Below are 26,558 nucleotides of genomic sequence, written 5' to 3'. Positions count from 1 at the left end.
CTGTGACAGACAATGTGCTTGCTGATGAATCCCAGAAATGTTCAATATAGTACCCAGTTGTTGTGTACAGCTCTGGAGTTGAGTGCTGAGTGACATTTGAATGAGTTGACAGGCATATTCAAAAATAAGAGACCGCTGCAAATTTGAATATGACCTTAAACTCATTCACATGTCACTCAGCAACCAAAGGATGACATCAGAAAAATGTGCAGTGGTCTCAGCATTTTTTCCAGAGCTGTATATGTAGCTGTACTGGTACACTGTGTGTGTGTGTGTGTGTGTGTGTGTGCGTGTGTGTGTGCGTGTGTGTGTGTGCGTGCTTGCGCGTGCGTGCGTGCGTGTGTGCGCGTGTGTGTGTGTGTGTGTGTGAGCACTCACCACCAGCAACTCCTCACTCTGTTTCAGAGTTTCTTTCATCTCCGTGAACTGGACCTTCAGAACCGCATGTGCATGGCGCTCTCGCTCGTAATCCTGCCAGATAAACACAGAACACACGTTTAACACCCTGAAAAGGGTCACATTTAACACCCTGAAAAGGGTCACATTTAACACCCTGAAAAGGGTCACATTTAACACTGATTAGTAGTCAATTATGTGTATAACAATTTGCCAACATCATTTCCACATCATTTCTGTCAAACTGAAAAAAATAATTATTTATAAGATTACCGGTACTCACCAGATTACACAATGATAAGAGCTGACTCCTAACACACACACACACACACACACACACACCTTGGCCTTTTCCTCGTACTCCCGTCTCATTTCACACATCTGTTCTTCCAGCTCCATGAGTGTGTCCCTCAGCGTGTCCACCTGGTACATCAGGTTGGACTTCTCGTTGTCCAGCTGTGCGTTGGACACCATGGCCCGCCGGTACTTTTCCTCCACCTCTGTAAGGGAGTCCTGCGGACCACAAACACATATCCACAGGTTTTAACTGTTATCTAAGGACTCCTCTGCATTGTAGGGCTAGCTTGAATGTTACTCCTCATTTGTGTACTGTAAGTCGCTATGGATAAAAGTGTCTGCTACATGAATAAATATAAATTAAATGTAACCTTTTAACCTTAGAACCAGGGCTTGAAAACGAAATTATTTTTCAAACGTTCCGTTCCGAACGGTTCAGGTAGGCCTATGTTTAACGTTTTCGTTCTTGCATGCGTTCCGCCACCAACATATCGGTCCTGAACCGGTTCGAACATAAAATATCGCTCGTTCTTAAAGTTCCGCAGTGTTTGGCGGGCCTATCAAGTCTATTTTTGTGGACTTTACCTTAGAATAGACATACTCATTATTTCCTCTTGATTTAGCCTATATCAGAAGCTATGCCCAAAAATAATAAATCACAGGCGGCATCCAAAAACATTCAGATGGGCTATCCATCCCATAGCCTACAGACTTACTATAGGCCTAACCTATGCCTATAAATAATTTCTTATCAAAAATATTTCTGGATCGTGCTAAACTCCTCCTGGTTGTAGCCTAAGTTTTATCCATATGGAGATCTTCAAAGGCTTGGCGCTTTATAATTTCAACCCTGTTTATAAACTAACCTGTCTGTTGCTGACAAGGCCTATCTCAAATTTCCTGTTTAACTCTTCTACATAGAATAGGCTATAATTGCAAAAACATTTCAAACCCGACTTTAAAGCGACAAAGCGTGGACAGGCAAAATAGGTTATTACGCATAGGCTACAAACAATTTCCAAATCAGTTTCAGTAGCCTACGCCACGAGCTGGCCTAAGATCCGAAGTGGCAGACGGATGGGGTTACATTACAACAGTAAGACAAAATATACACATTTGGACCAAAGGTCCATTTATTAGTTTTTTTTTTTTTTCAAACTGCAGAAATCAAATTATTAGGCTGTTCGCCTACAGTAGTTGGCTACATAGCGGATTGTTATCTCACATTAACAGTGTAGATGCGGGCTTGTTTTTCGCACAACCGGAAATAGTCTCCCTGACATAGGATATGCTTTTGCGAATTTTATAAAATATATAGAGAACGAAAAAAAAAAACTTTATTAACCGGTTTTGTGGATTTCAGAATAACGTTTCTGTTCCAGAACAGTTGAAGACCATTTTGTTTTCGTTTCCGTTTCCGCTCCTAGTAAAATTCCGTTCGTTTTCGGTTTTCGTTTTCGTTCATTGAACCGGTTCGGAGCCCTGCTTAGAACATAACTTTCTCACAAATAAAAATTTCACCTTTCACACGTACATATTAAGTTTCTTGGTGTTATATCCCCAATGTTGTCTTCAAGGCAGCGCTCCCTGAAAGGCGCTAGGGTTAGGCATGGGTTAAGCTTAGAGTTAGGGCTAGGGCTAGGTTTAGGATAAGGTGCCTTTAAGTCGACGTTGGCAGCGCTGCCTGGAAGACAACGTTGGGGGCTTAAAACACCATCAAGCACATATTAATGTACATGTCAGACTATCATACACTCACACACATATATATATATATTCATGTACTTGTCAGACTATCATGCTTGTTATACCTTCATTTCCCTTATGGAGGCTTCTGTATCAGCAGAAATGGAGGTGTCGCAGCTTCCCCTCCGCGAGGAACCTCCACCTAGAGAGGCTAAAGTGGCAGCCGATAGGGTGGAGGCTGTTCTAGAACCCTAAGGGAAAATAACCAATCAGAGTCAAGGACCACTCATCTCCATCCCCGCACAGATCATCCAGAAAATGAAAAAATGAGCACCACTATTTGGGTTGATTTTTTTTTACAATGGATAATAAGGCATTCCACTGAGCACCAAACCACACCGGGGTTAAACATAATTTAAACATAAAGTTTTGATCAATGTGACAGAGTTCCAATGAAACACAGCAGACCTATAGAGCGGTCAGCATTTGAGAATGAGACATGGGTGAAAAAGGATCTTTTTCAAAGGTCAAAAGTGACAAAACTGAAGATGAAGGACGAAGAGTCTCACTTTGTCAAAAAAGTCTCTGTCCATCCGCTCCTCCACCTGTAAATAGGGAATTGAAGTTTATTGAGCTGACCAATGCACATCATATTTCTTCTACATTCATGCTAAATAACCTCTGTAGTGCTGTAGACGTCCACCAGATGGCGCAAGAGAATACAGGACTGGGCGAGCGCCAGCAAGAAGCTTTGGCAGACAGCGCAGCAACCCAAAATTGAGCTACTGAAGCCATAACATTGGATCAGCTCACCAGCAGCATCAGCTTTTTTGTGGATTTATCTTTTTTTTTTTATTATTGGTTCTTATGTTGACTCACTGACATCACTAAAATAACAGGCAGGGAGAGAGAGGGAGAGATGAGGGCTGTGGGTTAGAATTAGTGACTGAAGGGGAGAGCTCACCACGGGGCTGGCTCGGGCAGAACTGGCTCTGGATGAGGCCCTGGAACTGGAGCCCAGAAAACCACTATACTCTGATGGCTGGCCAACACACACACACATACACCACACACACACACACACACAGAGAGAGACAAAGAGAGAGAGAGAGAAGGAGAGAAAGGAGGAGAGAAATGGAAAATTGAAGAAAAAGAGACATTATAAAAGGTGTTATTTGGTTAAGTGGAATAGTCATAGAGAAATTATAGTTGGTAAACAAGAAGAAAAAACAGATGTACAGTAACTGTGCAATAACATGCAAACTCTCAGTCACACACACAGACACACACAGACACACAGACAGACACACACACACACACACACACACACACACACTCATACCATTCACAGCTTCAACCACATACAGTATACCATGTCCAAACTGACGAATATATAATTTTCCTTGAAAATATCAAGTTAATGATAGTGATGAGAACACAGACACTGATTCTGAAACAAGGTTCACTCCAGATTAAAGGTTTAGTTAATGACTTGTTACATGAATGTATAAATGTGACAGGAGCAGAGGATGCACAGATGAGGGGGTACTAGCGAAGGGAAAAGAGATCAGTCTGGATGCTACAGGGTACCACAGAGCCAGGCAGACTAGCACAGGCCCCTGAGGGAAGAGAGAGTGAGTGGAGTGATGGAGGGGTGGAGGGATGGAGGGATGGAGGGAGGGCATGGCGAAGGAGAGCAGGAAGGAGGAAGCAGAAAGGAAGCATGCGGATCAGGGGCAGGACAGAGGAGCAGAGGCCAATAGGCTGCGGATCAGGGGCAGGACAGAGGAGCAGAGGCCAACAGGCTGCGGATCAGGGGCAGGACAGAGGGCAGAGGGCCAATAGGCTGCGGATCAGGGGCAGGACAGAGGGCAGAGGGCCAATAGGCTGCGGATCAGGGGCAGGACAGAGGAGCAGAGGCCAATAGGCTGCGGATCAGGGGCAGGACAGAGGAGCAGAGGCCAACAGGCTGCGGATCAGGGGCAGGACAGAGGGCAGAGGGCCAATAGGCTGCGGATCAGAGGCGGGACAGAGGGAGCAGAGGGCCAATAGGCTGCGGATCAGGGGCAGGACAGAGGGAGCAGAGGGCCAATAGGCTGCGGATCAGGGGCAGGACAGAGGAGCAGAGGCCAACAGGCTGCGGATCAGGGGCAGGACAGAGGAGCAGAGGGCCAATAGGCTGCGGATCAGGGGCAGGACAGAGGAGCAGAGGGCCAATAGGCTGCGGATCAGGGGCAGGACAGAGGAGCAGAGGCCAACAGGCTGCGGATCAGGGGCAGGACAGAGGGCAGAGGGCCAATAGGCTGCGGATCAGGGGCAGGACAGAGGAGCAGAGGCCAACAGGCTGCGGATCAGGGGCAGGACAGAGGAGCAGAGGCCAACAGGCTGCGGATCAGGGGCAGGACAGAGGAGCAGAGGCCAACAGGCTGCGGATCAGGGGCAGGACAGAGGAGCAGAGGCCAACAGGCTGCGGATCAGGGGCAGGACAGAGGAGCAGAGGCCAACAGGCTGCGGATCAGGGGCAGGACAGAGGGCAGAGGGCCAATAGGCTGCGGATCAGGGGCAGGACAGAGGAGCAGAGGCCAACAGGCTGCGGATCAGGGGCAGGACAGAGGAGCAGAGGCCAATAGGCTGCGGATCAGGGGCAGGACAGAGGAGCAGAGGCCAATAGGCTGCGGATCAGGGGCAGGACAGAGGAGCAGAGGCCAACAGGCTGCGGATCAGGGGCAGGACAGAGGAGCAGAGGCCAACAGGCTGCGGATCAGGGGCAGGACAGAGGAGCAGAGGCCAACAGGCTGCGGATCAGGGGCAGGACAGAGGAGCAGAGGCCAACAGGCTGCGGATCAGGGGCAGGACAGAGGAGCAGAGGCCAACAGGCTGCGGATCAGGGGCAGGACAGAGGAGCAGAGGCCAACAGGCTGCGGATCAGGGGCAGGACAGAGGAGCAGAGGCCAACAGGCTGCGGATCAGGGGCAGGACAGAGGGCAGAGGGCCAATAGGCTGCGGATCAGGGGCAGGACAGAGGAGCAGAGGCCAACAGGCTGCGGATCAGGGGCAGGACAGAGGGCAGAGGGCCAATAGGCTGCGGATCAGGGGCAGGACAGAGGAGCAGAGGCCAACAGGCTGCGGATCAGGGGCAGGACAGAGGGCAGAGGGCCAATAGGCTGCGGATCAGGGGCAGGACAGAGGAGCAGAGGCCAACAGGCTGCGGATCAGGGGCAGGACAGAGGAGCAGAGGCCAACAGGCTGCGGATCAGGGGCAGGACAGAGGAGCAGAGGCCAACAGGCTGCGGATCAGAGGCGGGACAGAGGAGCAGAGGCCAACAGGCTGCGGATCAGGGGCAGGACAGAGGAGCAGAGGCCAACAGGCTGCGGATCAGGGGCAGGACAGAGGAGCAGAGGGCCAATAGGCTGCGGATCAGAGGCGGGACAGAGGGCAGAGGGCCAATAGGCTGCGGATCAGAGGCGGGACAGAGGAGCAGAGGGCCAATAGGCTGCGGATCAGGGGCAGGACAGAGGGAGCAGAGGGCCAATAGGCTGCGGATCAGAGGCGGGACAGAGGAGCAGAGGGCCAATAGGCTGCGGATCAGGGGCAGGACAGAGGGAGCAGAGGGCCAATAGGCTGCGGATCAGAGGCGGGACAGAGGAGCAGAGGGCCAATAGGCTGCGGATCAGGGGCAGGACAGAGGGAGCAGAGGGCCAATAGGCTGCGGATCAGGGGCAGGACAGAGGAGCAGAGGCCAACAGGCTGCGGATCAGGGGCAGGACAGAGGGCAGAGGGCCAATAGGCTGCGGATCAGAGGCGGGACAGAGGAGCAGAGGCCAACAGGCTGCGGATCAGGGGCAGGACAGAGGAGCAGAGGGCCAATAGGCTGCGGATCAGGGGCAGGACAGAGGAGCAGAGGCCAACAGGCTGCGGATCAGGGGCAGGACAGAGGAGCAGAGGCCAACAGGCTGCGGATCAGGGGCAGGACAGAGGAGCAGAGGCCAACAGGCTGCGGATCAGGGGCAGGACAGAGGAGCAGAGGCCAACAGGCTGCGGATCAGGGGCAGGACAGAGGAGCAGAGGCCAATAGGCTGCGGATCAGGGGCAGGACAGAGGGCAGAGGGCCAATAGGCTGCGGATCAGGGGCAGGACAGAGGAGCAGAGGCCAACAGGCTGCGGATCAGGGGCAGGACAGAGGAGCAGAGGCCAATAGGCTGCGGATCAGGGGCAGGACAGAGGAGCAGAGGGCCAATAGGCTGCGGATCAGAGGCGGGACAGAGGGAGCAGAGGGCCAATAGGCTGCGGATCAGGGGCAGGACAGAGGGAGCAGAGGGCCAATAGGCTGCGGATCAGGGGCAGGACAGAGGGAGCAGAGGGCCAATAGGCTGCGGATCAGGGGCAGGACAGAGGGAGCAGAGGGCCAATAGGCTGCGGATCAGAGGCGGGACAGAGGGAGCAGAGGGCCAATAGGCTGCGGATCAGGGGCAGGACAGAGGAGCAGAGGCCAACAGGCTGCGGATCAGGGGCAGGACAGAGGAGCAGAGGGCCAATAGGCTGGGCGGATCAGGGGCAGGACAGAGCAGAGGGCCAATAGGCTGCGGATCAGAGGCGGGACAGAGGGAGCAGAGGGCCAATAGGCTGCGGATCAGGGGCAGGACAGAGGGAGCAGAGGCCAACAGGCTGCGGATCAGGGGCAGGACAGAGGAGCAGAGGGCCAATAGGCTGCGGATCAGAGGCGGGACAGAGGGAGCAGAGGGCCAATAGGCTGCGGATCAGGGGCAGGACAGAGGGAGCAGAGGGCCAATAGGAAGCACAAACCCGGCTGTGGAATCTGCAGGAAGGCAGACTGCTGGTGCTGCCGCACAATTCTGAGGACATGAAATTCCCCTGAAGGCCAGTAGAGAGAGAGAGAGAGAGAGAGAGAGAGAGAGAGAGAGAGAGAGAGAGAGTGAGTGCAAGTGAGAGAGAGAGAGAGAGAGAGAGAGAGAGAGAGAGAGAGAGAGAGAGAGGGGGGTTTGGAAAGATGGTTGGAAAGAAGGAAAGTAATCCCTGCAGCTAGCAGATGCAGTAAGTGGGTATTCTTTTCACTCCGGGCGCTGCCAGGGTAAATATACGAACCCCCAAAAGAGGCATTTTTAGTTTTGAGATTTTGCAGAATGCTCCAGCTGACAAAAAGACTTATGTGTGAGGGAGGTGGAAAAGCTCTGAAGTGGAGGAGGAGGGGGGGGGGGCACTCCAGGCCTGCAGCTGCTGTCAAAACACCAGCGCTAAACGGCCACACCAGATGTGCCTCTGCTCACAGGCCAGGCCAGCCATACTGTCCTTGAGGAAGATGTGGATACATAATCATTTTGATCCTCCTCTAGTTACAAATCCCTTTTTAATACTTCGAGTTTTGAAAGAAGAAAAGTCTTAAACAGACTCATAAAGTTGTACTGGAATAGCCAGCCACACTGTCCATGAGAAATAAAAGGATAAAAATTGATTTCGATCCTCCTCTAGTTAAAGATCCCTAAAATAAACGTTGAACTTGCCATCCGAGGAGAAGGAAAGTCTTAACTTAGATGGAGATGAGTGGCGGAGGACGGAGGGAGTGTCGCACTGGTCACTATTTCCGATCAGCTCAGAAGTGTCTGCCCAAGTCTGAGCAGAGACTGGGAGAGGAACTGGCATGAAGAGTTATACTCACCCTTAGGCTGCCACGACTGCCCACTGACATCCGCTCCTCATCGTCGGATATCTAAGATGGAGAGACAGAGAAGACAGAGGAAGAGAGAGAGAGAGAGGGAGGGAGAGGGGGAGAAAGAAAGAGAGAGAGTTAGAAATAAGACACAGGGGAAGAGACTACAGGGTTAAGCTTTACCGTGCTTCTAGAACATACTTTCATCAGGGGCTGGAGGCAGTTTCCTCAGGGACACTATGCTATGGCTAACTACACTACAACTAACAAATACTACTACCATTCAAAGACCCTGTTTACATTTGCTTTTAAAATGTGTCTTGGGTAATCAGATCCTAAGTGCTCAGTTCTAAATAGTGTAAGCAATCACCAAGACGCATTGTGATCCGATCACTCAATCCACTTGCCAAGATGGTCTGAGAAGCATTTGATCACGCATCTTTTGTAGTGTAAACGCTCATTTGTTCTGATGTGTCCCAGACAATGGGAGTTCTAATGAATGTGACGTTGGTAATAGCGGAATCTAAACACGGGTGGTCAGCAACGTCTCTGGCTAACAGTGTTTTATGCAATTAAAAAAAAAAACTATATAATAACTTCATTCGTGTATTAACCTCAGTGCCCAACAGCACCATGAAACAGAATCAGATCGTGCCTAAAGCCCCCCCTGTGTAAGAATTTAAAATGTGTAAACAGTGATGTGTCTCGACTCTCGACTGACCACTTGTGATCGGATCATCCAAGATCGCAATCGCAATCTAAAAACAAATGTAAACAGGCCCTAAGTGGCAGATTTGTAATAAGGGGGGATGAAGGAGAGGAGGGGAAGGGAGGGAAGAGATGGCTAGATGACCGCTGGAGGAGGAGAAGAAGATACAGACCGAGGTGTTTCTCCGTGAGTGGCGTGAGTACCTCTCACTCTCCTCCTGAAAAGGAACGCGAAGAAGAAAAGCAAAGCAAAAGGTCAAAGGTTAGAAGGTCAGAAGGTCAGAAGAGCATAGCCAGTCTTACTGTGTAATCAATTACACCTAAACAGGAAAAAATGCTGTGGTCATCACAGTCCTCTGACCACAGGTTTCTGGAGCAGACACACATCCAAGAGCCGGAAAACACACTGACAGGCCAACATGCATCCAGTGAGTTCATTTCCTGTATCTTACAGCGCTTCTAGCTCCAGAGGTTCCAAGGTCTGACATGACATATGGTGTTGATGTGTGTGTGTGTGTGTGTGTGTGTGTGTGTGTGTGTGTGTGTGTGTGTGTGTGTGTGTGTGTGTGCTTGTAGGGGGCATATGGACAGTGTGAGGGTTAACAATCTCAGTTTTGGGTCATGCAAGTGGTATATAATCCCACCCTGAAAGCGAGTGCCACATATCAGACGGACTTCAGACCCCCTGCGGCTCCAATGGGATCCAGTGGAATGTGAATCAGCTCAACTCCACTCCATGCAGAGAAGCCACATCCCACCCACCCACCCCCATCCCCATGCCCAAAACCCCCCAGCACAACCAGGGGGTCGGCCAGAGGGATGGCCATGCCACCCGCCAACAAAACATTAACATCGATAAACTGACAGGCAAATGACTGCGCTTCATTCCACTCTAAATTCCTCATTCTGTGGCAACAGCTTAATCTCCCGCTGTAATGATCTGTGACAGCGATGGAGAACCACAGTCTTGGCGGTCCTACTAAATCACATGCTCACTACTGGGCATAGTAGTCTAGAACGTATATCTATCAGTCCATACAAGCATGCAACAGCTAGCTAATACAGACCACTACACTCAATGAGCTAATGACACACATTCAGCATGCCAAAGAGTCTCCTACCATCCACTGCTCAATATGGCCCCACTTGCTGTCCAGACCATAGTACCTCTGAGGCCCAGCAGAGAGAGGAGGAGAGAGGGGGAGAGGACGTTCGAGACAGACAGGGAAAAAAGAAACAAGAGATAGAGAGAGAGAGAGAGAGAGAGAGAGAGAGAGAGAGAGACAGGGGAACAGCAAAGAATCGCCGTGAAATGAACGCACTAACAAAAGAAATTACACTACCAAAGTCACTGCTGACAAAAGCAGAGCAGTTAAGGTTTAAAATTGACAGTGTTAAGTGAGACTATAGCGTTCTCACACACTGAACTGTTGTGATATAATGAGTGTGAGATAACAGTGTGAGTTGTTAGACAAGAGAGGGGGGATGGGGAGCTGCAGTCCTACCTTGGAACCATGATGAATCTGTACATGTGATGGCATGACAGATGGCAAGAGGACAGAATACACAAACCCGGAGTTAGGAGTTAGTACAGAATGAAACAGCATGATGACAACATTTAGGGGTACGTCTATGCACTATACAGTGAGTCTATGCACTAAACAAACAATCAACATTAGAGAGCAAATAAACAAACAAACAAAAATGATCTTTCTTTTCTTAGCCATGACATTACAACAAGAATTCTGCACCACCAGCCTAGTCTATTACATCCATAGGTAAAGGCCCCATCTATAAGATCCATAGGTACCAGCCCAATCTATATGATCCATAGATACTGGCCCAGTTAACAGCCTTACCCACCACAACACAGCAGATCTCACAGCAGAGCCACCAAAACAATCATGAGTACCTCTGTCCACTCAGGCCATCAGAAAGCTACTCCTGCTCTTCCATTGCTAGCTGACTCTACCTAGCCTGACTCTGCTCTTCAAGTGCTAGCTGACTCTACCTAGCCTGCTTCTGCTCTTCAAGTGCTAGCTAACTCTACCAAGCCTGCTTCTGCTCTTCAAGTGCTAGCTAACTCTACCTAGCCTGCTTCTGCTCTTCAAGTGCTAGCTGACTCTACCTAGCCTGCTTCTGCTCTTCAAGTGCTAGCTGACTCTACCTAGCCTGCTTCTGCTCTTCAAGTACTAGCTGACTCTAAGTAGCCTGCTTCTGCGCTTGTGCTTAAAGTAATAGCGTGACAGAAACAGGGAAATGCTTAAGCTTTAAAGAGTAGTTACAACCCATTAATCCAGTGAGGGGCTTCTTTAAGGGTTTAAATAATAAACACATACAGCTATTACCCTGCCTTCAGCCTGAACATAATGCAGTGTTTGCTATCGCTACATTTGAATTGAATTAGTTTGTGCTTACTGTCTTCATGCTGTACCTGATACACTATGGCACTGCATGCATGGGTGAACACTTCAAATGTCACTGTCTTGGGTAATCATGTTTACCCAGAGTGTGGGTCTTAAAGAGTTGAGGTGCTTGTTCCAAAATGCTATATCCTCCATTTTAATGAATTTTCATTAATCATTTGTTTTAATTTTGTTTTCCAAGCAATTTCAGTAGTTGGGTATTGTTATTTGTTTTATCCTTACTAAATACAAAACAACAGAACTTCAATTCTCATTGATATTACCTTAAATACAATTAAATAACATGACTTCTATTAATGTTTTCTAAAAAATAGATTTATAGCTGCTTTGGAACTAGGACTCTTCAGTTCACCCATCAGAGTGTTTCTCTCAGCTACGCCTTTACTCCTCTTTCTGCTGCCTCTCCAGTTCCCCGCGATGATCCACGAGCCTCAGTCTCTGGCTTACAGCCAGACGCCCAACGGAGAGCCTGAACTTAAGCAGTGTTTTATCGCTACATTTGAATAGTTACAAACCCTTTGTCCAGTGAGGGGCACTGCATGAAGGGTTTAAATAATAAACACATACAGCTATTACCTCTGCCTTCAGCCTGAACATAATGCAGTGTTTGTTATCAAGTACATTTGAATTAGTTTATTGTTTACTGTCTTACTATCGTGTACCTGATACACTATGGCACTGCATGCATGGGTGAACACTTCAAATGTCTAATTAGTCCTGCACTGCGTCACTCCAGAGAGTGTGGGTCTTAAAGAGTTGAAGTTTATTCCACTCCTGCTCTTCCATTGCTAGCTGACTCTACCTAGCCTGACTCTGCTCTTCAAGTGCTAGCTGACTCTACCTAGCCTGCTTCTGCTCTTCAAGTGCTAGCTAACTCTACCAAGCCTGCTTCTGCTCTTCAAGTGCTAGCTAACTCTACCTAGCCTGCTTCTGCTCTTCAAGTGCTAGCTGACTCTACCTAGCCTGCTTCTGCTCTTCAAGTGCTAGCTGACTCTACCTAGCCTGCTTCTGCTCTTCAAGTACTAGCTGACTCTAAGTAGCCTGCTTCTGCGCTTGTGCTTAAAGTAATAGCGTGACAGAAACAGGGAAATGCTTAAGCTTTAAAGAGTAGTTACAACCCATTAATCCAGTGAGGGGCTTCTTTAAGGGGTTTAAATAATAAACACATACAGCTATTACCTCTGCCTTCAGCCTGAACATAATGCAGTGTTTGTTATCAAGTACATTTGAATTAGTTTGTGTTTACTGTCTTACTATGCGTGTACCTGATACACTATGGCACTGCATGCATGGGTGAACACTTCAAATGTCTAATTAGTCCTGCACTGCGTCACTCCAGAGAGTGTGGGTCTTAAAGAGTTGAAAAGCTTGGTTCCAAAATGCTATATCCTCCATTTTAATGAATTTTCATTAATCATTTGTTTTAATTTTGTTTTCCAAGTAATTTCAGTAGTTGGGTATTGTTATTTGTTTTATCCTTACTAAATACAAAACAACAGAACTTCAATTTCATTGATATTACCTTAAATACAATTAAATAACATGACTTATTAATGTTTTCAAAAATAGATTTATAGCGTTTTGGAACTAGACTCTTCAGTTCACTCCATCAGAGTGTTTCTCTTCAGCGCAGCGTCTTTACCTCTTTCTGCTGCCTCTCCAGTTCCCGCATGCGGATCTCACGAGCCTCAGCCCTGGCCGCACGCTTGGCAGCCAGACGCGCCTCAGCCTACCGGAGAGAGAGAGAGAGAGAGAGAGAGAGAGAGAGAGAGAGAGAGAGAGAGAATTGTTGTTATTATTACTATTAATTGCTAATTCTTTTGATGTAACTACTGCTTTGGCAACATTGTAACACTTACAGTCATGCCAATAAAGCTCACTGAATTGAAATTGAATTGAAATTGAAATTGAGATTGAGATTGAGAGAGAGAAAAGAAGGAAAAATCACAGAGCATTTAAAATCACAGAGCATTTAAAATCACAGAGCATTTAAAAATCACAGAGCATTTAAAATCACAGAGCATTTAAAAATCACAGAGCATTTAAAATCACAGAGCATTTAAAATCACAGAGCATTTAAAATCACAGAGCATTTAAAAATCACAGAGCATTTAAAATCACAGAGCATTTAAAATCACAGAGCATTTCAATCAGAGATTCAAAAAAACATCATCAAAAAGACATCATCAATAGCCAACTCTTCAAAATACAAATACCAATCCAACATCATTCTTAAAAGTGACAGAGAGAATTACCACTGGCAGGGAAGATCTCATCTGAACTACTGAGAGCCCTTGCTTGGGTATTCAACCCCAAGTGGAGGGTCCAGAGACCAGGCTAAAAAGGCATGTGGATGTTACTCCAGACCTCTCAGGTCAGTCCCCACACCTCTATGATTGCGTCACGGCACGTATTGTCCCTCTGGCTAATGAACTGCCCACAGTATCAGTTAAGTGATCAGTGTCCACACTGCAGTCAAACATGACATGAAAATGTCAATCTTTTTAATAGAACTTTATTAAAGGTCACATACATTACCCCATTTTTTAACAATTTGAAATAGTTTTTTGAGGTCTTAATAAAACATGCTTTGGTCAAAATACCAAAAGCAAGAAGCACCACAAAACCGTGTTCAGTCCTGTCTGAGAAGCCACCACCTAACTGTGTTTTGACATTGGTAGCCATGCCAATTGCCAAATACCCAAATACATGAGTATACACACTGAAAACATGTTTTTATATGTGACCATAAACACTCAAGATATTATTCTCACTCCTGAGGTAACGATAAAGCTAGCCCATTCTTACAGCTTAAGAACTGGCATTTCTATTCTAAACAAAGGGCATGACCCCCAACCTCACCTTCTCAAACACTTGTGAGCTCTGTTTTTTTTTTTTCTCGTACACACACACACACACACACACACACACACACACACACACACACACAACACACACACACACAGCATAGCACAGTGAGCGTGACAGTCCCAAATCACACATTCCACACAACACCAAACAGGTCCCAAAACTCTTGGCATAGCTACTGGTCCCAGTGGTCTGTCATTAACGTGCAGAAGAGGTGACAACAATCAACACGTTGATAGTCCCTATGGATTAGAAATTTAAAAATGTTTTCACTACAGTTAGGTTGTCACTTGGGCTGTAACTTTTCCAACTTTTGCGTGCACAGCAGAAACTTGGAAAATAATATTTGTTTGCTTATGTCCCTCGGGGGCTCCATAGGGATGATATGATGCTATACATCCTAACTGATTTGCCTTTACAACAGAAAACCTACAGAACTACCTAATATTGGGGCAGCCGTCGCCCACTGGTTAGCGCTTCGGACTTGTAACTGGAGGGTTGCCGGTTCGAGCCCCGACCAGTGGGCCGCGGCTGAAGTGCCCTTGAGCAAGGCACCTAACCTCTCACTGCTCCCCGAGCGCCGCCGTTGAAGCAGGCAGCTCACTGCGCCGGGATTAGTGTGTGCTTCACCTCACTGTGTGTGTGCTGTTTGTGTTTCACTAATTCACTGATTGGGTTAAATGCAGAGACCAAATTTCCCTCACGGGATCTGAAAAGTATATATACATACTATACTATACTATTGATATCTTCAGAAGGGGGCAATCTCTGCACTCTGCACGCCACTCTCAGGGTCTTCTGCTGTCTGTACTGAAGGCTGACCAGCTTGTTATGGTTTGTGGTTTATTTTCAGATCAGGTGCAAAGGTAAGCTGGTCAGTAAATGAATCCAAATGGAATAACAAAACGTGCCACCCCTTTCATGGCTACAAATCTATGGGAACCCTAGGGAGCTTCAGTGCCTGTCAAAGGTGACCGCAATTTAGATGTGAACAAACAATTTAATGAATTATATGTATCAAGTGAATCAAGTGAAAAGGCATAAAACTCCAGTAAATCAATCAATTGGTGTCAAATAAAAAGGCATAAAACTCCAGTAAATCAATCAATTGGTGTCAAATAAAAAGGCATAAAACTCCAGTAAATCAATCAATCGGTGTCAAATAAAAAGGCAAAAAACTCCAGTAAATCAATCTTTTAACTGGTTACAAATGATCAATACACAGCTGATCTCTCACAGTGGTCACCACTGCCACGCCGCTACAGTCCAGGTTCTCCACTAGGTGGCGATGTGCTAGTGAGTGTCTTCTCTAAGAGGTGGCCCAGAATGACCCAGCAGTTAACTGTTCCAGCAGGCACAAAGGGGCAAACCCTGCCATACTCTGGCCAATCACTCAGAGGACATACTTAGATCTTCTATCTGTCAAAAACACTTCCTTTATGGCAGAATATTATCCACACTTCCTCTAAACTACTGTCCTGTCTAGAATTTCTTTCCAAGTTCCTAAGTGATTCTCTTTGGGTTTTAGGACACTGGCTATCCTTGTATAAACTTTTATCACAGTTCATTCCAGAGAGAGCCTAAATAGTCATGCATCATAGCAGAACCCATCCATCTCAAATATGTTTGAGAGAAGCATCAACTATTTTACCTCACTGAGATGAAATAATCAGAATCTTCTCAGAGATTAAACTCTGAGTCTCAAGTCATCAAGTCACAAATCATCCCAGAGTGGAGCCAATGTCTTCATTAAGTGAGAATTCAACTTCATTAAGTGAGAATTCAACATTCTTAGCGCTCTAAGGGTCACTTGGGTTCTCAGGCAAGACAAAATTCTGTAAAACATCCATTTGACATCAATCTGTAGCTTAACTGGTTGAACTGATTTAGCAGAGAGATTACTTCAGATATAAGCCAAACTTAGCCTACCAACAATATCTCCAAATAAAAAGAATTTGAACTTTAAATGGAACGAAAATGTAATTGCTAACTGAAACCATGTTATGAACAAACAATAACAAACCCTACAAATATTTAACCTTTTGTCAGAGAGACAAAGCGGATTCATTCAAAGGTTCTTGAAAACCTAGCTTAGGCTGGTCAACAGCTAGACTAAACGTATTATTCCACTTGATAACCCCAATGAAATGCTCTTGAGGGCTTCTCTGATAGTGATTGTTTTTGGCCCACACAACTGGTTGTTGACTGACCACTGTGTATAATGCCCTACCTATATAGCACGAGGAATTTAACACCTCTCCTGTGTACCATATCAGAAATAAAAAAAACACTGCAGAGCTGGTCTATTGTGAACACACAGGCAACATCCACAATTACAAGAGTCTTGATGGCCCTTGTTTGGCCCATGGCACTGCTCCCAGTGCCCAGAGCCCAGTGCTTAGCACATCCTGCAGGAGATCTGTCAGTTGAGGCCCACATGCCTTCACTAACTGGGGTTGGCACAGCTCCCTTGCAAGTTCACAGTGGCCGTTAGTTGTGATTTGCCAAAAAACATAATGCCTCGGTTCAGTGTGTGTGTGTGTGTGTGTGTGTGTGTGTGTGTGTGTGTGTGTGTGTAGATGTGTGTACTGTTGTCAGTTGACAGTTGGCTGCGTTACTGTAATACCAATATGTGGCTCATACATGTGGTCCCCTACAAATAAATAAATATATGAATAAATAGATTAACTGAACAAGAGGATGAAAGCATGAATGAAAGAATCAAAGAATCCTAAACTACACTGCTGTCATGAGCGTTCAGGCCTAAGTATTTGAAGCTGTGTTTTCATTCATCCCTTCACTTGGATACTAAAGCAACACAATGGATATCTATGCCCTTTGGCATCAACATTCAACGCCATTTAGTGCTGAGACGGCACCCAGTTAGTCAAAAAACGACTAAAAAGGGCCATGATGCTACCCGATCAGCAATGTTATCAAGCGCACCGGGTGCCCATTGGCAATGTTCAGAGACTTCATTCTCCAAATGATAAGTCAGTGTCCCATCAGAATGAGTTTGAAGTCGTTATTGTGAGGTAATAGAAAGTGAAGACTCAATTTCAACTTCAATTTAATATCACTTAGAGCGCCAAAACATTGCACATGTCTCATTGGCGCTTTACAGAGTGTTAAACTATCAGAGAAGACCCTTGAGTAACAGGGGCGAGGAAAAACTCCATAGAATTGGAGATACATGTAGGAAGAAACCTTGAGCAGATCCACGACTCAAGGGCCTGACCCATCTGCCTACGGTCAGTACAGAACAGTAAGGTCTGTTTACATGATAAATTAGGTGTAGTTAGGTAGTTAAGTGTAGAGAAAAGAACATGGTGTTTAAAGCCACCTGAGGTGTATGTTACAAAGAGATGGGATGGTTACATAACCAGTAGGATAATGCATGAATCTTATTTAGTGTCAGAAAGTTAAAATAGTCCAGTGTAGGAAATTAATTGTCCAAGGGGATTAGGAGTTGTCATAGGGCAAGTAGTGGGTTTTAAAAGGGGACTCAAAGCCAGGATTCTAGGATCATTCATGTTGATCATCCTTGATGTTAACTGAGGTGTTGTTCCTGAAATGAAACTGCTGAAGGCTTATGAAACCAATTCAAACCTGAAAATAACCTCCAGAGTGTAGCTTTGATAATACTTCCAGGGTTCCAAGTCAAAACAACCACATAATGCAACATAGTGCAAGAGTCACGACTAAAGACATACAAGTTCACCATAAAACAGTTCCTGTAGCAGGGGAACATCAATGAAAGCCTTATTAGTGGAAGCTACTGGAGGCAGTGGGAACTCTGTGGCTGAGAAGCCAGATGGCAAGAAGAAATTAAAGATTCAGGTTGTAAATCAGCTTAGATCATGTTGCGAATCAACAGCTTAATGACTAACCAGAACCAAAGTGACTTTCACTTAAAACATCACCATCGTGACTGAACACTCCTGTGAAGACCTCTCTCAACCTCTATGTCTGTCTCCTCAGTATAGTATAAGTATATATACTCTTTTGATCCCGTGAGGGAAATTTGGTCTGTGCATTTATCCCAATCCGTGAATTAATGAAACACACTCAGCACACAGTGAGGTGAAGCACACACTAATCCCGGGCGCAGTGAGCTGCCTGCAACAACAGCCTTTCGGGGGGAGCAGTGAGGGGTTAGGTGCCTTGCTCAAGGGCACTTCAGCTGTGCCTACTGGTCGGGGTTCGAACCGGCAACCCTCCAGTTACAAGTCCGAAGCGCTAACCAGTAGGCCACGGCTGCCTCCCACAGCTCACCCAACTGCAAGGAGGCGTCTCATCTGCATTTATTTATTCATGCATTTAGCTGACGCCTAACAGACACCAATTACAGAGGACTTCGACTCTGGGTTACGTGCCTTGCTCAAGGGCACAATGGTGTTAGCTGGGAATTATAATAATAATAATAATAATAATAAAGCTTTATTTGTATAGCACCTTTCATACACAGAATGCAGCTCAAAGTGCTTTACATTTGAAGCATGTAACACAATAATAGTCAGTCAGTCATTATCAATCACTTTTCTTTGCTGTTTATGTTATACTCAGCAACATATCAAAAATATAGAAAATGACGTCATAAGACTGGCAGCCTTAACCCTCTTACCCCCCACAAGCACGCCATATGGCAACTGTGGCAAGGAAAAACTCCCATATTCCAGGAAGAAACCTTGAGCATAATGGGAGCATAATTGCACCCATAACCTTAATAGCTACTGTATGCTAGCCTAGCTCCTGGGTCACTACACTACCACTACACCAAAGAGCCTTCTGCATATCACTATATCAGCCAAAATAGGAATATAAGACCAAGACTTTGTACGATATTGAGACACCATATTGACAGACACTGTGCATTCATACATACAGTACAGGCCAAAAGTTTGGACACACCTTCTCATTTCAATGAGTTTTCTTTATTTTCATGACTATTTACCTTGTAGATTCTCACTGAAGGCATCAAAACTATGAATGAATGCAAAGTTATTTGGCCCACAGATGAATATTTGTCATGTTATGGCTTCCTGAATATGGTATTAATTGTTTTGTTTTTTTTAAAGCAACTTTGAAGAAACTAGAATATAAGACATGTATTCAGTTATTTCACACTTTTTTGTTAAGTAGATAATTCCACATGTGTTCATTAATAGTTTTGATGAATCAACAATGTAAATAGCCATGAAAATAAAGAAAATGCATTGAATGAGAAGTTGTGTCCAAACTTTTGGCCTGTACTGTACTTAAACCAAATCAACTCTCCTGGGTCGACCCAGAGAAGACTCCTGTGTTGGGCCTAAGTGGTGTGTTGCACTGCTAAGGGAATTGAAGCACACTGAAATATTGCTCATCTGTGTCAGACAGTGTCAGCAGGGAGAGAGAAAAGACAGCCGCACTAGTGATGTCAACTCATCACAGAATTAAATCTCTTTGGAAAAGAACTGTGGCATGGGGTCAAAAAAAGCAGACTATAGCAAATGAGGAATAATTAAGGATTTGACAGGAAAAGGATAAGACAACATTCAGGATAGCCCAGCTCGATGATGCAGGCAGTATAAAGGAATATAATCTCTTTTTTTTTAGCTGGCTACCTCCACTGACCGCCAAAGCTATATTTCTGTTCTGAGGTTTTCCCTAAACACGGCCTAGCGAGGACAGCACCTGGTCACGAGCCACACACACACACACACACACACACACACACATGCACACACACACATGCACACACACATGCACGCACGCCGCACACACACACACAAACACACACACACACACACACACACACACACACACACACACACACACACACATGCGTAGCGTCCAAGGAACACATCATCAGACTAAAACCAGAGCTGAAGCTGAATCATCCTCCAGCTGTTTGTCTGTTTCCTTTATTGCTGTGTGTGTGTGTGTGTGTGTGTGTGTGTGTGTGTGTGTGTGATCCATTGCTGGGATCTCACTGCCTCTCTGGAGCCACAAGGAGCTGGATTTTCACCGCATTATGTCAAGATATAGAACAAGGAAAGATGTTTGAATGTTGTGCCAAGTGTGCACTGGGATTCGTGTGTGTGTGTGTGTGTGTGTGTGTGTGTGTGTGTGTGTGTGTGTGTGTGTGTGTGTGTGTGTGTGCGGCAGTATGGCAGAGAGTACACTTTGTTTATACACAGTTTGTGTATACACACTTTGACTGTTCTAAACACTGTCAGACTGTGACTGTCACTGTTAGCGTGTAGACACCATTTAGCAGTTTGTAAGCCTCTTACATGAAGCACCAGTGATTAAAGCATTTTGGAGACCCAGCTGTCTGTCATGCAACGAGTCCACATTGGTATTGTTTATACAATTAAAGGCACAGGGGGTATACGGGACTGAAACAGCTGCAGCATCAGACACATCACTAAATCACCTCAGAAGAACGGTCAAATCTCTATAAATGACAATACATTGTAATTACACCGCATTAATGCTTATTGTCTTTTGTTACTAGTGACAGAGTAAAAACATTTTTTTTAAGCATTAGAATGGCCTACATTCATCTTACTAAAATGTCTTGCTCACTGACATATTCCTTTTAAAACCAGAGGGTGCTGCAAGCCCACATCAGGAAGTTGGTCTTTCCATCATGACTATGTTGGCCCAACAGGCTACTCTGCAGGGCTGGCCTATCCTTCCTGATGAGATAAGACGTAGTATGTCACATTCTGTTAATCAATCAGGCCATACCAATCAGAGCCAGCTCTCTGTAATAGTTCAACTGGGGCGAATGACCAAAGCACACATTTCAGGTCAAGAACAAAGAACCGCCACGTGTAAACAGCTCTGCTCGAGATCCTATATTAATGCCCAATATGGTCGCCACCCTCATCCTTCAGCCTTCGAAATAGCCGAAAGGCCATCTAAAAAAATCTGAAAGTAATATTTCCCTGTATTTTGTTATGGGCCTGTTGCATAAGTAAAATCCATGTAACTACACAGAAACTCCTCACTAATCGCTGTGCAAACCTTGAGTTCATTTGACTGTAGCAAGCATGGAGGATCCGTGCAGCCTATTAGTGCTTCATGGGGAGCATCGCGCCACCGAGGCCAAGAGCTCCAGACTAATCCCAGCTTAAAACACCACCAGTCCCCCATATTATACATCACTTCCTCCCAGCTTGTCTCTTCAGTCTACCCAACTACTTAATCAGAAGCTTAGGGCTACAGGAGCCTCCGCCAGCCCTATTAACTCCTGTTGACTGTCATCTACCACAGCAGTGACTAGGAGAGAGGAATACCCATTACAACCAGAAAGCCAACAAACAACAAAATAAACATCAAAACTACTTAATAATAAATGATAAACAGATATTTTAAATACTGGATTGCATGGTTACAGAACCCCTGAATGTGAATTTATCCATATAATGCCGCTGAAAAGGGGATGCCCCTGAAACAGCCCTTGTATCATATGAGTGTGCTGGTGTGTGTGTGTGTGTGTGTGTGTGTGTGTGTGTGTGTGTGTGTGTGTGTGTGTGTGTGTGGTGTTAAGCATGCAGGTCAGCAGCACAGAAAAGGCCCAATCCTCTCTGCTGGAGAAAAGAAGGTAGCAGCTTGGCTCGGCTCTGAGATGCCCAGCTGTCACTCTGCCCACTAGGTCATCGCCATCACCAGCTCCTCTCCAGCCAGCCAGTGACACACCTACTGCTTGTGAAGGCTGCTGCATGCCCCCACCTCATGCCCCCCCCCAGCCCCATGCCCCCCCCCCCCCCACCCCCCCCACCCCACCCCACACCAGCCCCATTCTCTCCCCACTACCCCCACCAGCCACCCCCCCCCCCCCCCACACACACACACACACCAGCCACATTCTCCCTCTATCTCCCCACTACCCCTCTCACACATGTATTGTTATCTGTTATCCAGATCTGACAAAGCTGGAGGGACACAGATAAACATCTCGGGAAAATTAAGAGAATATCAATACTGTACCCTCACCAAATGAATAATTGTATGTGAAATAGCTGACATAAAAACCCTAAATTGTATGAATAAAGGATGATGCAGTGAATGCACAGGTGTAGCCTGGCAGCAGACTATCAGTACGGATGTGCTGAATCTCAACTCCATTCTAGATAGCGTGTCAGTTGCACCCTAAGTCTTTATTCAGTTACTGTAACTCACTGCTATCAGATGTCTAGCTTGGACCCTTGTCTCTCTCCACCCCCCAACCACACCAATGACACACTGATGTTAAGTAATATTGAAAGGGGAAGATCACCGTGAGAAGATGCCATTGGGATACAGTCACACCACCACTCTCTGTTCATAATTAATTCATGGTTATAATTATTAGAGACACCAATAATAGCATATGTCAACAGGCTAGCCCCATACTCGAGAGGCTAGCTGCATAGGTCAAAGCCATATTAGCAAATATGACAAATGGCTTTAACATATCTGCAAATATGTGATAAATACTTGAGACTTATTGTCCAGGGCAGTGGACAGGAAGGAGCTAATGGGGGGTTGCCTTGGCGACACATAAATCAGTTGAACAGGACCATTATCCGCACTCTCATCTAATAACCTCACAAGGGCCTGATATGCTAAAGCAATGCTTCAATGCTCTGTATCAGTCAAAACCTACAGCATGACAACAAGACACTCAGACCTCCTGATTTACTGAGTAACTCAAACAGAATCATTTTTAGAACTCTTTACTATTCTAGAATATCCTTTCTGGGACAAAACAACAATCGTACCTATGGCCAGATTACAGCCGTGGTGATATCCTTCCCCATCCCCACTCCCACTCGTGTCATATTGCTTAATTATGCCATTTATATTCATCACAATTTACATTCTACATTTCCATTTATATTCAGATGAAATTCACCACTTACATTTTTATTCAGTCACTAGATAGATAGATAGATACTTTATTGATCCCCAACGGAAAATTCAAGTATGGACCCTTTCAAGAGAGTTCCATTCTCAGCATCATAGTTGGCCCCACAAGGCTTCCGTTTTAACATTCCATATGTTATCTTAATGCAGAGGAAGTAGATTGGGGCCCAAATAGAACGTTCAAGCATTGTTTTTGTTTTTATTGTTGAAAGGGTCCATAGCGATGACTATAATAACTCCATAATAACTAAGTTATGTTTGACTTCATCCTTTTTTTATCAACATAGTCACCATGACATTTCAGCATTTTCTAACCACAACAAACAAAACATGCAATATTTCACATATCACATATCAAAAGAGTATATATACTTATGTAAAAACAACCTGTAAACAATGTAAGCTGCCATGCAAAGAGAACCATTTAAAAGGCTACTGATGGATAAGGCTCACAGGAAAACCAGAGGCACCTGGAGGGTGACCAGGCACATGGAGGCTGACCAGGCACATGGAGGCTGACCATGACTGAGAAAAGCAGAGCGGGGGGGGTATCCTGGTGTTTACTGAGGGACATTTCCTGCTATCCCACTGGCTGCAAAGTAGTGAGGTGGTGCCCCCCTACCCCAACACTGAAACTGGTGTGTGTGTGTGTGTGTGTGTGTGTGTGTGTGTGTGTGTGTGTGTGTGTGTGTGTGGCAGACAAAACTGTTAACTCTTTAGAAGGAGGTGCACCACTAAAGTGTAGAGCTTGTGAATCTGACATGTATACGGATATGATGCATGTTTACATTTATGTTCTTTAGAATGTGTACAATAACGATAAAACAAATATTGTAAATGGTAGCACAAACAATATGCAGAAATTCAGAGTTAACAGTGAAAACAATAAGGATCACTGCAATTATGAACAAAATGTCAGGTTTTAAATTCTATACATTTTTTAATGATAAACTAAAATAGAATAGGAATCACAAGTCTGGGGGACAAGTACAGAATAGACCAACATCCTGCCTCAATTGGATGGGAACAGGCTGAGACGACTGTTCACATGATGACTAATAAGTCAATACTATTCTAATGCAGAAAAGCCTCTCTCCTCTTCCCACATAACCCAGTGCAGGAAATAAAAGTTAAAAGGGAACAAAGTGACTGGAAAACAAGGCCAGACTAAACTAGGTTAATGATCTCTGAGAAATGGGGACTCAGCGCTACACAAACAGCCTGACCAACCCCCTCCCCCCACATACAAACACGCTCACACATAAAAACTGCAGGACACAAGGCTTTTAGAACACTGACACCAGCAGATAAAGTATTACTTATGTACTGTACTGGTTTACTTATGATTGAGTTGTCTGTTCAGGCATTTCCAATATCAAGTCCCTCTACTGCTACAATGGTCAACATACCACTTGCTCTGCTTTCTGTGTTTGTGAAAAGCTGCAAGGCTGCAAGGTGACAATATAGCTCCTGCAAAGGGGGGGAAAATGAGTCGGAACAACTTAGGAATGTGAGGGAAACTGCATGTGTGTATTTTCCAGAACAAAATCCTTTCCAGATGTGTGAGCTAGAGGACAGGTCAGAATTGCCCTGACACTATCACCAGCTATGTTATTTCCATGTCCATTCTTTCACCCACTAACACAAACATTCTGCATAGGTGCCTTTCAACAGTAGCCTAAGGATTTCAAATTGTGTTTATGATTTTCTTTCTTCAGTGTGCTACAACCGTTAATATAATTAGGAGTCCTATATTTGTAAGTTTTCCACAAACAACAAGGTCCTCGAAGGTTCTTTGGTGAACATTAAGCATAGGATATTATATTGCCCTAGTTGAGATATTTATCAACACTAGTGAGAAAGCGCTGACGTCATTAATCTGAAGACTGTTCTGATTTCACTGGGTAACACAACGCCTCGTGCGTCACTGCTGTCTGCAGGTTGATACGTAGGCAAAGACACGTTAAGGATGCTGATCTAGCCAGACCTCTGAAGGTGATGCTAACGAAATGCCTTCGCTCTTAGTGAAGACGATTTCCCCCCTAAATAATCGCTGCATTATTCCACAAAGATGAACTTCCCACAAACGTGGTCAATCATGTAGGTCAATGTGACTACAATGCCCTTGCGTCCTTCTACCCAAATAGTGTGCCCCGCCTCGCTATAGACATTTCTCATGTCTGCGAGTGAGGATCTGAGGGTTAGTGTGACCCTTTTTCTTAATGGTTAGGCTACATGGTAAAAGAAAAGGGGAAAGAAAAGAAGGTGTGGACGCCCAAGGAAGAAATGGTGTCGATCTGCTGTGTCACAGAGTTACAATTTACAACATTTGGTTACAAACACAATGGTTATGGTTCCATATCCACACACTTCATTAAAAGCACAGGGTCAAAATGCAGTAGCACATTGAGATATTCACCGCAATATTCCAGGGCTCCTTGAAAGGCTGCCCATGAACATCGTTTCATCATTAGTTATACATTCAGACTCACCTCCCTAGCTATCTGACTGAGGGCATCGTCTTCTGCAGTCATTTTCTCCCGATTCGGGATTCTTTTCCTTCCAGTAACTTGAGTTCCCATTGTCCAGGTTAGTGAGATATATTGTACAATTCCAAAATAGTCACAGCCCCATCGAGTTGTTTAAATATAAAATGTTTGTCATAAAATGGTACTTGCGATCAGCAGGGTGTTCAAAATAAGACCACGAGTAGAGGATGTGAACGCGAGCATTGCCCTGCCTGCCTGGTAGACGTGTCAATAAACTCCTGGTGGAAGCACTCTGTCACCATTACCCTTCAAGCCGCCGTGGTGTCTGTTTCTGATGATCGAAAAAGATAGATAACGACATCTAATGTTGAAGCCTGTTGCTGCTGATGTGTCCTACATCAAACAGGCATGCACGCATTCAGGCGAAATGCCATTTCTCTAACCAACCGTGAGCACATAATTTCTTTATCAGGCTACTAGGCTATGACACATTTCCAGGGTTTAATTATCTATAAGTAAACACTGGCTAGGCTATCTTTCACGTAAGCCTATGTCAAAAGCAAACGACAATCAATATTGTCGTATAGAATGTTGCATCCATGCAAACCGACCCATAAGACTTGCAAACCTCCAAATACACGTTCCGGGGCGCAACGGCCTGATTGCAACCCGCAATTCTGAGCTCTTGATAATGTGGGCGGGACTGGACGAGCCAGGGAGTTTAATTCTCTCCTCTCACCCGATTTATGTCCATGGAAAGCCATCCTCTGCTAAAAGCATGCCGTCTTTACATTTACGCAGGAAACTCACATTTCGCATGGCACATAATAGGCTATTTATTATAATGTCAATGTCATTCAAGTGACACCAGATATCCATTCCAATAAGTTAGGCTATATGATGTAACTGAACCATCCCGGCAAACGAACAGGCATTTTCTGTTTCAGATTATGGCTTGTGGACTGTAGACTAGGCTATAACTCTCAATTATTTCTCAGTAGGTCTGTAACCAGTGAATGGGAAATTAGGCCCTATAGTTGTTGTTATTCAAGCTGCTGTTCTTACTGTATGCTATTCTCCCCTAAACTACTGACTTAAAAATAATGTTTCATCCCTGTTTT

At 45.4% G+C, this 26,558-nt stretch overlaps 1 protein-coding gene across 11 annotated transcripts in view; it reads right to left on the bottom strand.

The window, feature by feature from the left end:
* Positions 1-26,096, bottom strand: part of lrrfip1b (leucine rich repeat (in FLII) interacting protein 1b) — a 38,516-nt gene extending 12,420 nt beyond the window's left edge. For 4 of the 11 annotated variants that reach the window (XM_048234625.1, XM_048234626.1, XM_048234616.1 and 1 more), the window contains exons 1-12: positions 25,441-26,096; positions 12,822-12,908; positions 10,259-10,276; positions 9,875-9,922; positions 8,927-8,971; positions 8,055-8,105; positions 7,184-7,252; positions 3,344-3,421; positions 2,949-2,984; positions 2,505-2,630; positions 739-909; positions 379-471 (exon numbers count right to left, since the gene is read on the bottom strand). In XM_048234625.1, coding sequence (XP_048090582.1) covers positions 379-471; positions 739-909; positions 2,505-2,630; positions 2,949-2,984; positions 3,344-3,421; positions 7,184-7,252; positions 8,055-8,105; positions 8,927-8,971; positions 9,875-9,922; positions 10,259-10,276; positions 12,822-12,908; positions 25,441-25,530 — 912 coding nt within the window. In that variant the 5' untranslated portion in view covers positions 25,531-26,096. The remainder of the gene's footprint in view (positions 1-378; positions 472-738; positions 910-2,504; positions 2,631-2,948; positions 2,985-3,343; positions 3,422-7,183; positions 7,253-8,054; positions 8,106-8,926; positions 8,972-9,874; positions 9,923-10,258; positions 10,277-12,821; positions 12,909-25,440) is intronic. The other 7 variants (XM_048234619.1, XM_048234617.1, XM_048234621.1 and 4 more) reach the window with 7 other exon arrangements.
* Between the last annotated feature and the right edge of the window lie 462 nt (positions 26,097-26,558).

This window comes from Alosa alosa, chromosome 23 (genome assembly GCF_017589495.1).
Source record: "Alosa alosa isolate M-15738 ecotype Scorff River chromosome 23, AALO_Geno_1.1, whole genome shotgun sequence".
NCBI classification, from domain to species: Eukaryota; Metazoa; Chordata; class Actinopteri; order Clupeiformes; family Clupeidae; genus Alosa; species Alosa alosa.
This window is presented reverse-complemented; position numbering and strand designations above follow the sequence as displayed.